The sequence below is a fragment of the Crocodylus siamensis genome, chromosome 2, assembly GCF_052110815.1.
Source record: "Crocodylus siamensis isolate JL-2025a chromosome 2, ASM5211081v1, whole genome shotgun sequence".
Classification (NCBI taxonomy): domain Eukaryota; kingdom Metazoa; phylum Chordata; order Crocodylia; family Crocodylidae; genus Crocodylus; species Crocodylus siamensis.
Window position 1 is genome coordinate 151,117,564 of NC_143396.1, and position 14,366 is coordinate 151,131,929.

Below are 14,366 nucleotides of genomic sequence, written 5' to 3' on the forward strand. Positions count from 1 at the left end.
ATTAGAAGTCTTTGCATAAGTGTATATCCTGTGTATATCTTCCCAACTTTATTGGTACTGTTGCTATACATTTTTAACTAAAATTATAGAAATTCTGAGTTAACCTTGTATAAAGATGTACTTGCGAGGCCAGATCCCATCTTTTTGCCGAGTTAAACAGGAGAATACTAAGTGCTTGATCACAGTAACATAAAATCATTTAACCCATTACCATAAGGAATGGCAATCTGTGTCAAGAATCAAAACCAAACTGATAACTTCTAAAGACTGTCATAGTTCAACAGTTGTTAAACAATTAATATGAAGGCAAAAACTGATAACCTCATCACCTTTGGGCACCTGGATTAAATATCTTATTATAAATTCTGCACTTAGCTGGGGGTAGAGAAAGGCAAGTCTTCATGACCAATCCCTTTCATTAATATATACCCAATCCACGTGTAGATACAGTCTTTAATGGTTATATATCAGTAATTATGTACCTGGGGAGAATGAGGAATTGAGAACCTGGGAAATCAGCATCCAGCAAGAATTTAGAGGTCCCTGCATCTGGTTTACACTAAACTCTTGCAGCTATTTTCCCCAGCTAGTCAACCATGTCTCCATAGTGCCAAACTTATAGGCAGTCAAAAAAGCCCAAGGTTGAATCAATTCAATCTTTGTAGGTTAATCTAAGATGCTTACTGAACAGCTGACTAATTAGATATGCAGTAAATGCCACATGTTTCATGTGCACTCCTATTAGGCCGGAATAAAGTAATTTATTCCACAGAAGGATAGTACTTGTAAATACAAAGACTTTTAGTCTGCAGCAGCATACATATACATGCTGTCTGGGACACAAGGATACTTCAGTGTCAGGGCTTCCTGCCGGCTAACCCCATGCTGAAGCACCCTCATGCCCCAGCCACCCCTCCGCAGCATGTTGAGCCAGAGGGAAAAACCCCAAGCTGGCAGGCTGACCACCTGTGCCCCCTGCCAGCCAAAACTGCTCTGATCCAGCTCAACATGCTGTGATCCCAGGCATATGTGTAAACAGCATGTTAATATGTGTTTGCAGCATGTTAATATTTACATGTAGACATGCCCAGGGGGTGGCACATCTACACAAGACGTTTACTGCAAAGGGTAAACTTCAGTACAAGGAGAAACATACCCCAGCCAGCTTGGAGCAGCCCCAGTTAGCAGGCTGATCCCCAAGGCCCCCAGTCAGCTGGGCTGGCAGCTGAGGCTGCTTTGACCCATCTCAATTGCCTGTGGTCCCAGGTGCACATGAGGATGCAGCACGTGGGAGCAATAAACTCTGGCACAATAAACACCAGATTTTATTGTTTTGCATTAATTGCATGTGTAGATGCAACCAGGATCAAGTTTTTGAGGACAATACACACTTTTTCCTAATGTAACATTTTATTTCACTGTGTAGTGGAACATTTGCTAAAATTTTATTTTTTTCATATTTTCCTGTTTGTAAGATTCTTCATTGAGAGAAGCCTGTTGCTTCCATTTTATGTACAAATTATAAACATAACACAAATGAGTTTAGAAGTTTAAATTCATATTCAAGCTTTTTAATTGTTGTTGCAGGTCATCCAGTTCTACCATGCTGCCTCTTGTGGTTAATATATGTCTTGGCTTCCTTTTGAATCATGTAATTTGCAATTGTTTCACATATTTTAGATGTAATTTACTCTGACTTGCTTGTAGGATGTGTATTTTGGTTCCAGTATTTGCTGCTGTTTTTCCAATTCGTAGAATTAATCAGGAATGATATGGGATTGTAGATTTATTACACCAAGCACCAGGACAGTGGGCCAGATTCTCTGTCCTTGAACCAACTGTTTCAAATCTGTTACATAGACCAAAAAATCCAGACTGTGCTCATAGCTAACCAAATAAGAATTATGTAAAGCTAAGATACTTAAGCCCTGTGCCAACTACTTCTACCATTGTGGAAATATGCTGGGAGGAGCAGAGTATGAAGGTGGTCTACAAATGCTCAGCTGGTGTATGGTCATGTGAAGATATAGATTAGAAGAACCCTGTTGGTTGCTCTAATTTATACTGTGGCAAGGCTGATGCAGATTGACCCAAAGAATAAAGAAGTTATAACTGTTACAGTCCTATTTCTAGGGCAGATCTCTGAGCAGGAGATAATTTAGCCAAGTATGCAACTGTGATTTTATGTTGATCTCCTATTTTTAGTCAAGCGACTCCTTGTTTTAAATTGTTATATTCCAGAAAAATACATTGTGTTCTCAACTCTCACTTCATCCAGGCTTCCCAGCATAGTCTTGCCATTTAAAAATCTCAGGGCAGCTGATGTCTATGTATTTGGCCTATTGAGTAGTCAGCAGTTGCTACTGTAAACTGCTTCTATGTAATCTTCAACATTTTATGAAGTCAGAACTGTACTGAAATTTGCAACAAGAGAGAGGGATTTTGTCAGACCATTTTCCAAAAATTGCTGTTGGCATTTATAGTGTTGGGCAGATTAACATTTTTACTTCTCTGTTCTCTTTCAGGAATACTATTCGCAGTGCTGTTCCATGCTTACGATTTCTAATAAGGATATCAAAGAGTGATCTTTTGTCAGGTTCCATAAATGAATCCTCATTCAGGACCTCTCTTTCCAGTCATCAATCCTTTTCTTCCAAGAAGAAGGCTAGTTGTCTTTCATCAATATCTGCTGGAGAATTAGTAAGTCTTTTCTTGGTTTTGTGAAGGAAGGCAGGTGTAAAACCTGTCAAGTTCCCAGTTACCCAATACTGTAAAAACATACATAGAGGTAGATCAGGACAGGAGTTTTCCAACAAAATAGTTGCCTGTCAAAATATCAGTTTATCCAAGCTAAAATGTTTGGGGGAAGATATGTACCAAATTGAACAAGGATGAAATTTCTGAAAGCTTGTGAATGTTTGTGGGAGAAAGAAAAACCTTCATCCACTTCTGCATAAACTAATCATTACAGCGTTTATTTGGGATATAGGAGGCTTAGGTTCATATTCCTAGCATGAATTAGATATAATGGAGTCTTATAGTTTCATAGTTAGTAGGGTCAGAAGGAACCTGAGCAGATGATCAAGTCCAACCCCCTGCCATAGGGTCAAACGACCCCAGCAAGGTCATTGTCTAGCCTTGTCTTAAAGACCCCCAGGGTAGGAGCCAGCACCACTTCGCTTGGAAGTTGATTCCAGATCCTAGCCGCCCTGACAGTGAAGTAGTGTCTGCTGATGTCTAGTCTTGAACCTTATTCTTTCACAGTCCAGCCCTAACCACTAGGCTATTAGTTATTTTGGGTTGCATGAGTGTATCATCTACTTCTCTCTCCTCCACTTCCCCTATTTTTAAATAAAAAAGGTAAAAGATCTTGGGTTTGTCCCAAAGTGGAAAATGAAATTTTTTGAAATCAGTTTTTTAGGATGGGCAAATCATTTCCTGCCCAACTCTAATCCAACTATTTGTGAAGCCTTTGGAAAAACAAAAAGATTATGTAGAACAGGTTAGTCAGATGCTTGGCTGGGATAGTTTAGTCAGGGTTGATCCTGCCTTGAGCAAGGGGTTGAACCATCCCTATGAATGACTCATTTTTATATTGATTGTGAATGCTATGGCCATGAAAGAATGAGCAAATAATGTTGCAATGTAAATTAAATATAGAAATTTCAAGCTGTGTGATTTAATTTCCATTCACTGCTACTGGGTTCTGATAATAGGGGTGATACATGAGGGCTTTATTCATGAGTGGATGATACTGTATCTGTAATTGCATTGAAATCGTTATAATAGATTAAAATTATTTGCTTAAACCTAAACTTTTATATAGAGCATATCAACATTCAGACACCAGAGAGAGGTGCATTTTCCATGTGATTGTTTAAGACCTTTATACACCCAAGCACTTGAACATATGCATCTGTAGCAGGACATTAAGGTGCCTGCTACTCTCAGAGCAGAGGCACAGGTGCGGACAACTGCCGGAAGTCAGCTGACTGGAAGGGGCAGGGCCTGGCACATATAAACCCCAGGGGTGAGGCCAGGAGGGCAGTTCCCCACTAGTAGCCAAGGGAGAAGGAGCTCTGCCGAAGCAAGCAGAGGAGAGAAGCCTGACTGCATGAACAGCTCCTGTTTGCTGTTATGGGGTGGAGAATTCCCTGGTAGGGATTGAATGATGTTTAGAGATTTTATGTTATAGCCCAGGGGCTTGTGTTTTCTGTTTACTGTTTACACCGGTGCTTTGGATGAGGCTATTAGAGGTTGGAGGAGGCCTCATAGGGGATCCCCAGTGGTGTGGGGACCCCGGTGCCAGAGAGGGTGCAGCATTATGTGGGGTGCACTGACCCCAGCCCCAGAGCGAGGAGGGCAATGAGAAGCCCCAGAGCGAGGGGGCAGCGGAGCACCAGGAAGGCACAGAACGAGACAGAGTGAGAAAGGGCTGTAGAAAGCCCAGGGAAGAAAAGGGGAGGGCCAAATTACAAGGCCCAGATCAAGCCACATCAGTATCATCTGCAAGGCTTGGGCTGTGGTGTAGGGAAGGAAGAAGGAGCCGCAGAAAGCACCCCCTGGCACCAGGGCAAATAAATGGGCAGCCTCCTGCTTATTAACATTCATTAATTAATCAAGATCAAGGCGTGGCAGGAAAGAAGGCAGGCGGTTGGCCCATAACAGGAGGGTGGAGTCACTGATAGATGGACTCCAGTAGTGGCATTCCTGTCACAGCATCTAACTCCATTGACTTAACTGGGGCTCCTCACATGATTACGCCTTGATCATGTGAGGCTTATAGGTAGTGTTTACAGGGAGGTAACAGTGGAAATGGATTGTAAAGGAATAAAACATTAGGAAGAGATATAAAAAGGAGAGGATCCTAATTTGCTCACTTATCTCTAATCTTTTCTTCTCTCCTATATTTCTTTTTGTGGGGCTTTCTGCATTCACTTTTGATTCCTTTTCTTCCCAGGTAGAGGTAGATAACCATGTTAGTCTGAAGTCAGGCAGAAGGCAAGGTAGAGGTGTACATTATAAATTAACTGAATTGGAGATGCATAAGCTTTCATGAACCACAGTTTCTTCCTAGTTTCCTTCCCAGCAGGTCTCTTGTGGACCAGTGGATGCTAAATCAGATTCTCTGCTCTTCTCCAAAAGCACATTTCCTGAGCTGAGACGTGTCTTTTTGTTCTGTTAGTCGCCATTACTTTTCTCCTCCTTCATTTAGAATTGTGGTTGTGTTTGTCTTTGTTTTGTAAGCCATCCTCCTTTTAAAGCATGTTTTTGTTTAAAGGTTTCTACCTTTTTGATATAATCTTTGTTTACAGTTCTCAAAACAAAACAGCTGCTGCTACAGCGGTGGTGGCTGCTGCTGGTGTGGTAATTTAATGCTTTGTTGAGCTGACACTGCCAGAGGCAGTCTTTTTGAGGACTAAGAGGAAGCATAGTTTCTAAAATGTCAGTTAAGTGCAGCTGTGTAGCTTCTGGCTAAATCAGCAGCAGATGAAATAAATGCTAAGTTCAGAGGCTCGTACATGTTGCATGACCGCAATGCTTGGTGAAGTTTTGGAACTACAAAGTTATAACTAAGAATTTTGGTGCCACGAGTGGGGTAGATGTTGAGCACTGAAGAATCTGACATCCCCATGCACAGGCTGCTGCAGCAGCAATGAGCAGCTGATGCTATGACAGGCTCCCCAGGGGTTGCCATCCTGGTGCCCCCTCTAAATCAGTGCCCAGGCCTGCTTGTTCATCCCTGGTTATGCTACTGTGGAACTTCATAGCTAAGGGCCTTGCTAAGTAGTAATTGTAGGCAGCTTCTGGAGCTCTTAACCATTAAATCAAAGACTGGAATTTGGGACTAGTGTATAAAGGATTGACATGACCATTCATTTGATGAATGACAGAAAAAGGCTTTATTTACTACAAGTATTCACTCTTAAATGAGCCGAAAGCAAAGCAAAGTCCAGTATATTAAGCTGCAGAAGTGATTAGTATCTCACCAGTACAGGCAAAGAGGTGGTCTCAGTCTTGTCGGCGTCTCAGCGGATGGATCCATTCACTAGAAGATCAGCTGGGCACAGTAGCAGTTCTTGTCAGAATGATTTTTCATTCTTGAAGCACGCTGTTAGCTGTTTCATTCCTATTTTATGGCCTTTAGCTCAGCATCTGCAAAGCATTCTTATAGTTGTGTAAATCAAGACAGAATCCCAAGCAATAATTAACAAGAAAATCAAACTGTTCATTACTAGTTATCAGAAGCTGCATGCTTAACTTTGCATTAGTATAGTTAACTTAACACAAGCTGCTTAACTTTGCATTAGCATAGTTTACCGTGAAGTAAACATGTGTGTCTACATGTGTACATGCTTACTTCACAGTAAACCTCCCAAATGTACTCGGGATTATTAATGGTGTCGTAGCGCTTGTATAGACGGGCTCTGCCACAGAAGCCTGGGCAGGGACTATGTCCCCCTCCTTCAGAAGCAGGGAGCTCCAAGCCCCCTGCTCTGAGACTGGGAGTGGGGGCTGGGAGATCCTTATCTTCCAGTCCCTGCTCCGCCATTGCTATCAGGGAGTAGGGGCCAAGGAAACCCTTATCTCCCAGCCTGAGCTTCATGGTTGCCTGAGTTCTGCGGCTATGAGGGTTGGGCTCGGAAATCCTTATCTCCCAGTCTGAGCTCTGTGGTTACGGGGCTCAGGCTGGGAGACCCTCATCTCCCAGTGCTGGCTCTGCAATCACAGAGCAGGGCTTGGAGCTCCCCCCTGGGGACAGTTCCCCACCCGGCCTGGAGCTGGCTGGGACCTGCCCCTGACTGAGACACTTCCCAGCCAGCCCCAGACTGTGTAGGGAAGCACTTGCAGCCTGGAGGTGGCTAGAGACTGTTTTGTTTTGGGAAGTCCCCAGCCAGCTCCTGGCTGCACATGCAGACTTCCCTGCACAGCCCAGGGCTGGCTGGGGACTGTCCTGATCAGAGCCAGTGTAAGCAGTAGTGGGGAGGTGCTTTTTTCTCAGGTTCTCGTTTTTAAAGGTGTTAAGTAAATTGCCCCAGGCATCAGGAGAGAGAGGTCAGAAAGGGAGTGGTTGTTCTGTGAGAAGTGTGCTCCTAGTGTTGTATGCATCTGTCCTTTATATTCTTAATATGAGAATTCATTCTGGGGCACAGTTGCTCTTTAGCTTGAGCTACATCGTTGCCATGAAAGCATACCGTGTATTGAATCAGATATATCACTATTTGGTAAAGGCAGGTGTAGGAACCATGGTTTCATTCATGATGGTTTCAGTATGGTGTTAGCAGTGGCAGTAGAGATGTATTGACGGGTTCAGCATTTCTTGCTAAGTCATGGCTGTGTTCCACTTGATGTCTGTTGGGCAGGGGAGAATTTGCTTCTGGTGATGAATTGGGCAAGATTAGAGGTTTGTTTGAAAGTCAGGAGCAGAGGGGCTGAGCTTTTTTGATAATTGCTCAATTTGTGGTCTTAGAAAAAGCACCTGTTTGTATTCCAAACTCTCTCTCTCCATCTCTCTCTCTCTCTCTCTCTTTGCTCTCACTTATAAGCTGATATAAGCGAAAGCAAAATCAGACCCTGCATTGGTGCTACAATGAACACATAAGTGCCTCACTTTTCTTTCATTGATTATTTATACCCCTTACTAATTATTTCTAGGAAAATAAGGCTTTATTTGCTTATGGTTCCGACTCTAGAGATACAAAATATAAGGAATATATAAGGAACACAGTTATTTTAGGATTTGATTGCACACTGTATGGCAGTGAAACAGGGTTGCCCTGAAGGAATCAAATCCCTCTTTAATGCACAGCCTGAAGCACTGGGCTTGCTGCTGAAAATATTCACACATGGTCTTGATCGAGAAAATTCTTCTCCACCTGAACATTAAGCCATGAGTGCTACTCCATGGTTCTATGGCAGCCTTGTGACTGCCTCCTTATATGAGGGGACTGCCTCTTACTAACCTGTAGGTAGGAAAAAGTAAAAATAAAATGACTGGAAAGAATGTGGCCTCCTGAGTCATTTTCAACTTGTTTTTAGGCTTGGAGAGATGTGGAGCTTGAACCAGTGGAGCTAGTTCATAACAAACTGCCAGCTCATAGAAGTAACTCTGTTTCTATAAGTGTGAGAGAAGAAGAGAAGAGGGACCTGCTGCTGAAGGCCTGTAGCTGCAATGCTGTAACTGAAGAAAAGGTAAAGGAAGGATTTAATCTCTTTTCCTGTTTTTAATTCTCAGGTTTTCTGTAGCTGATCTTCCCATTAAAATTCAATACCATATTGAATTTTAAATTCAATATCCAGGCATATCCATTAAAATTCAATACCCAACTCATACATCAAGGGCACTTATCCACTATTTTTTTTGCGATAGTTTTCCTGCACCCCCTACCATTACAAAACCACATTTTTATTTTTTTTTTTTACTCTTTAAGACTGATTTATTTATTTATTTATTTATTTTACTCTCAACACCTCACATTCTGTTTTTCTTATTCTGGCTGGAAAAAAAACCAGGCAAATAGATAATAACTATACAGTGGATCAAACGCAGATATAGTTTAATCAGTGAAGGTAAATGTGACAGGCTGACCTCCTTGTCACATCATGCATACCTATCCTCACTCTAGTTCTTGTCACCCCATTTCCCAATCCAAGTACCTTGCCCCTGTATTGTGTCAGTCTCCATTTGCTACAAAAGTGGGGTTTTGAGAGAAACAGTGGAAACTAGCAGTGAACCAATAGAGAATTTGGGGGCCAGTACTGATGGGCAATTTTTGACGAGCCATATCAGCTGATAGCGAACTGATTCTGATATGCAGCCAGGCAGCATGAAGAGTGACGTCCAGCTTGTAAGTCTGTTGTGAGGGAGAGGAGGGGGGGGAGGAAGGGGCATGGGGAGGGCAGATCGAGGCTCTTGTGGTGAGGGAAGGAGTGGGGCTGGGGCAGAGGCAGGGCCAGGTGCCACACAGGGATGGGGCAGAGTGGGGGATGGGGCTATGAGCAGCTCATTTCGGGGCACAGGAAGGGGCAGCTCCTGCCACTGCATGTACCCCAGGAGGGCATGGGCGGGCATGTATCCCCAGATCTGCATGCAGGGCAAGGTAGGCTGCTGTTGTGGGCTGGAGCTGGGGTGGTGCAGGCTCTTCCTGGTGGGGCTGGGGCTGTACTTGGGGTAGGCAGCAGTGGTGCTAGGAAGAGGCTATAGGGGAGGGGGTCTGCAGCTACCCCAAAATTCACCATACCCCACTGTCACGGAGGCACTGGGGTGCTCCGTGCCTGAGAAGGAGATAAGGTGAGCTGTCAGTCACCAGGGCAGCTCAGGTGTGGATTGACAGAGCTGCCAATCAACAGGGCAGTGCAGCTGTGGGTTGCTAGGACAACCAGCCGGTCAGGTGACCGGAAGGGGGCAGGGCCGGGCCCTTTATAACAGCTCAGGCCTGGGCCCAGTGGCAGTTCCTCTCTGGCAGCTGCAGGAGCAGGAGCTCTGCGGCAGAGAGCTGAGCAGCAGAGTTTATGCTAGCAGTTTGACCGCTGCAATGATGCGAGGGGAGGGGGGGAACCCTTGAGAGAGGTATGTGAATGAGCCAGCATAGTTGTGGAGTTCTGAGTATTACACCGGAGGACTGGGTGAGGCTGTAGGGGAGTGAGGAGGCCTCATGGGAGCTCCCCAGCAGCTTGGGGGTTCCCGGTGCCCAGTAGGGGCACTACAGTTTGCGCCGGAGAGGCACAGTGTTTGTGCCAGAGAGAGGCGTGGTGTTTGCCCAGTGGGGCAAAGGACCCAGAGAAGGGTCAAAGGGGCCAGGCACGGCTGTGGCCACCTGAGCCCCAAGCGCGAAGAGCGTGGTATAGGCCCAGTAGGAGGGTAACCGCCGCAGGGAGCGCGGCGTGGGCCCTAGAAAGGGCAAGGCCCCAGAGGGGGGCAGAGAGTGCGTGCAGAGAGCGCGGCGCGGGCCCAGAGGCAGGGCAACAGCCGTGGAGAGCGCGGCACGGGCCCAGAGGCAGGGCAACAGCCGTGGAGAGCGCGGCGCGGGCCCAGAGGCAGGGCAACAGCCGTGGAGAGTGCAGCGCGGGCCCAGAGGCAGGGCAACAGCCGTGGAGAGCGCGGCGCGGGCCCAGAGGCAGGGCAACAGCCGTGGAGAGCGCGGCGCGGGCCCAGAGGCAGGGCAACAGCCGTGGAGAGCGCGGCGCGGGCCCAGAGGCAGGGCAACAGCCGTGGAGAGCGCGGCGTGGGCCCAGAGGCAGGGCAACAGCCGTGGAGAGCGCGGCGCAGGCCCTAGAGAGGGCAAGGCCCCAGAGGGGGGCAGAGGGCACATGTGGAGAGCGCGGCGCAGGCCCAGAGGCAGGGCAACGGCTGCGGAGAGCACGGCGTGGGCCCTAGAGAGGGCAAGGCTCCAGAGGGGGCAGAGAGCACGTGCGAGGAGCACATGCGTGGGCCCAGAAGGGGGGCAACGGCCGCGGATAGGGCGGCAGAGACCCGAGAGGCGCCGGAGGCGTGGTAGAGGCCCTGAGAAGGGCGCAAAAGCCCAGAGGTGGGTGATTCAGGCCCCAGAGCGGGGCAGTGGGCGGAGAGCCAGGCCCAAGGGGCGCCGGCGACAGGGTGGTGGCGGAGAGCCAGGCCCAGGGGCGTCAGGTGGGTGATGAGCCTGGGGTGCTAGAGAGAGCACCAGAGGGCAAGGGACTGCGCAACGTCCCACGTATACCCCTTAAGGAGGGGTGCACAGAAGCACCCCATATGGAGTAGGGGCAGGACCATTACGTACTGTTCACCAGGGAGATAAAGGCAGTCTCCCATTTAAAACTCATTTAAGATCAAAGTCGTGGCGGGTGAGAATCTGAGGATGCTGAGTACAGCCTTGAGTGATGGTAGGGGGTGCTAGGGAGTTCACAGCTGCTCCTAGGCCCCACTCCCTCACACCCACTCCCAGCATTGCCACCACCCACCCCAAGCTCAGCCCAGTCCAGCTGCCCACCAGGAAGAGCCTGGAGCCACCCCATCCCCAGCCCACAGCAGCAGCCATCCTTCATCCTGTGCACAGATCTGGGGGCACATGCTCCCATGCCTTCCCGGGAGTGCGCGTAGTGGCGAGAGCCACCCCCCTGGACATAGCACTTACAACTCCATCTCCTGCTCTGCCCCGGCTGTGCAGCGCCTGCCCCATCCCCACTCCCTCCCTTATCGCAGGGGCCTCGATCTGCATCCCCCAGCCTCTTACCTCCACATGCCCCTTCCCTCACAACAGACTTACCAGCTGGATCCGGCTGCTCTCCGTACTGCCAGGCTGCACTCCTGGCTGCCTGCATGCTGTGCTACAGCTGCGTGTGTGTGTGGCATTTATCGGCCTCATTATTGGCCACATCAGCCAAAAAATCCAATTGCTGATGCAGTCAATTTTCCTTATATTGGTGCCAATCCGATATGGGACCAATGTATTGGTATACCTCTATTGGAAACTTATCTTTTTGCCTCCTCATGTGAGTGCACATATAAAAATGTTTTATCTTTATTGTGGAAGAATACAAGAAAGGAAACTCCCATGTTTCCCCGAGAGTGGGAAAGTCTGTCAGTTGCCATGTTTGTCTCATTGAAACTAGAAATGGTGAGTACAGAGTGCATCTTTTGTAGATGCAACAAAATACAGACCAAACTGCTGCAATATGGTGTCATAGTCTTAGAAGTGTCACTTTTCCAGAGGGAACTTCCGAATATGACATTAGATCACCTCCTCAATGCTCCAGTGTCACTGGAAGGGACCTCATATGGTCATCTGGTACAGCTCCCACTCAATGCAGGATTTTCCCTGACTAAACCATCCCAGCTAAGTGTCTGCCTAACCTGCTCTTGAAAATATCCAGGGATGGAGGTTCCACAAACTCTCTAAGTAGCCTGTCCAAATGCTTGAATATCCTCAAAACATTCTGTCTAATCCTCAGCCTAAATTTCCTCTGTTGCAGTTTGAGGCTATTGCTGTTCCTTATAGCCACTGTGAAAAGACTATCTTCACCTTCTTTGTAATTGCCTCTTTTTCAAGACTTTTATTAAATCCTTTTTTAAGAGGTTTCAGAAATGTTGCTGCTATCGGGGTGACATGTAGGGGATGCATGCGGGTGCATGTGCACCCCCTGAGCGTGGCAGTGCACCCCCTGCAAAAAGACACTGCCGACACTGTCAGTGCCTGCAGGTGGACGCTGCTCGCCACCCCGCTGCTGGTACTGCTGGTGGCATCTGTGGGCAGTCCACCATCACCCCTGGCTATCGCCAACACTGCTGGCGGCGCTTACAGATGGTCACCGGCCCCTGGTTGGTGCTCGCCACCCCCACCCCCCCATTCCCCTCCGCTGCCAACAGTGCTGGCAGCGTCTGCAGGAGCTCCCCACTGCCAGGCTCCCACCTCTGCTGCTGAACTCCTGCTGCTGCTGGCGCAGCCATGCCTCCCTGAAGTCGCTGGGGGCATGCGCTGTTCCTGGCTGCTATGAATGTCTTGGAAATGCATGCCAGTGTTTCCACATGGTGGACGAAGGTGCAATACTCAAAATACCCAACCTTACAATAGACAAACACTCCCAGGTTTGGAGGTACTTGGGTTGCCATGGAATTACCCGTGACATGCACTTTTTGAAGCAATATCATTGAAGACAGCTTAGTTTCAATCAGAAGTTGCTCTGGAAATCTCCCAGTGAAGTGATCTCCCTAATCTTGAATGCATTCCTCTTGTTCTTCCTTTAAAACTCTCCTTAGAAATCACTTTTGCCAGAAGTACTGTAGAACTGTATTCCTCTTACTAATAAATGGTTCACAAAGGAGGTGGTAAACAACATTAACCCCTCCCCCCAAAACACCAAAACTTAACAATGATCATGATAATAACAAGCTACACACCATAACAAGCCTGTACTTTTGTATCCCATTCTCTATACTTCTATATATTATTTATCCTGTCAGACCAACCTGGTGGCCTTCTGTGACCAGGTCACAAAATCCTTAGGCTCATGTAGCAGTGGATGTAGTCTTTCTGGACTTTAGGAAGGCCTTTGACACGGTCTCTCACCCAATTCTCATTAAAAAAACTAGGGAACTGTGGCATCGACACCTACACAGTCAATTGGGTCGCCAACTGGCTGGAGGGCTGCACCCAGAGACTGGTGGTGGACGGGTCCTATTCGACCTGGAGGGATATGGGCAGTGGGGTTCTGCAGGGCTTCATCCTCGGGCCCGCACTGTTCAACATCTTCATCAGCGACTTTGATGATGGGGTAAAAAGCACCCTGTTCAAATTAACAGACAACACTAAGAAGTGGTGGGGGAAGTGGGCACACTAGAAGGGAGGAATAGCCTGCAATTCGGCCTAGATGGGTTACAGGGCTGGGCAGATGAGAACAGGATGGGCTTCAGCACTGACAAGTACAAGGTACTTCACCTGGGGAGGAAGAACCAGCAGCATATCTACAGGCTGGGGAACTCCCTTCTCATCAGTACAGAGGCAGAAAAGGGTCTTGGAGTCATTATTGATGCCAAAATGAACATGGGCCAACAGTGTGGGGACGCAGTCAGGAAGGCCAACTGCACCTTATTGTGCATCCACAGATGCATCTCAAGCAGGTCCAAGGAGGTGATCTTCCCCCTCTAAGCGACACTGGTTATGCCGCAGCTGGCGTACTGCGTCCAGTTCTGGGCGCCGTGCTTCAGGAGGGAAGCGGACAACATGGAGAGGGTCCAGAGGAGGGCCACTCACATGATCAGGGGACAGCAGAGCAGGCCCTATGAGGAGAGGCTAAGGGACCTGAACCTGTTCAGCCTCCACAAGAGAAGGCTGAGGGGGGAACTAGTGGCCATTTACAAACTAGTCAGGGGGGACCAGCAGGCATTGGGAGAGTCCCTGTTCCCCTGAGCACTACCAGGAGTGACTAGAAATAATGGTCACAAGCTGGCAGAGGGTAGATTCAGACTAGACATGAGGAGGTGCTACTTCACGGTCAGGGCAGCTAGGGTCTGGAACCAACTTCCAAGAGCAGCAGTGCTGGCTTCTACCCTGTGGGTCTTTAAAAGGAGGCTGGATGAACACCTTGCCAGGGTTGTTTGACCCCAGTACTCTTTCCTGCCATGGCAGGGGGTTGGACTAGATAATCTGCTCAGGTCCCTTCCGACCCCACCAACTATGAAACTATTTAAATTGTAACCTACCTGTGGCAAGAACCTCTTCTCTTGTACATTAATGCTTTTCCTCCACTGTTGCTGTTATGTAAATAAAAGGCTTGATTCTGATTTACAGTATGGTCCCTTTTATACTGCTTATGTACTGTAAAAGGGACTTAAAGTTAGTATACATATGACTTCTTTTTAAGATGAGATCATTTCTTCTAGGGGTGTG

At 47.6% G+C, this 14,366-nt stretch overlaps 1 protein-coding gene across 1 annotated transcript in view; it reads left to right on the forward strand.

Moving 5' to 3' along the window:
• LOC149870909 (melanopsin-like) overlaps positions 1–14,366 on the forward strand; it is a 56,856-nt gene that overhangs the window by 29,690 nt on the left and 12,800 nt on the right. The window contains exons 7-8 of the mRNA XM_090034781.1: positions 2,526–2,700; positions 8,041–8,193. Coding sequence (XP_089890907.1) covers positions 2,526–2,700; positions 8,041–8,193 — 328 coding nt within the window. The remainder of the gene's footprint in view (positions 1–2,525; positions 2,701–8,040; positions 8,194–14,366) is intronic.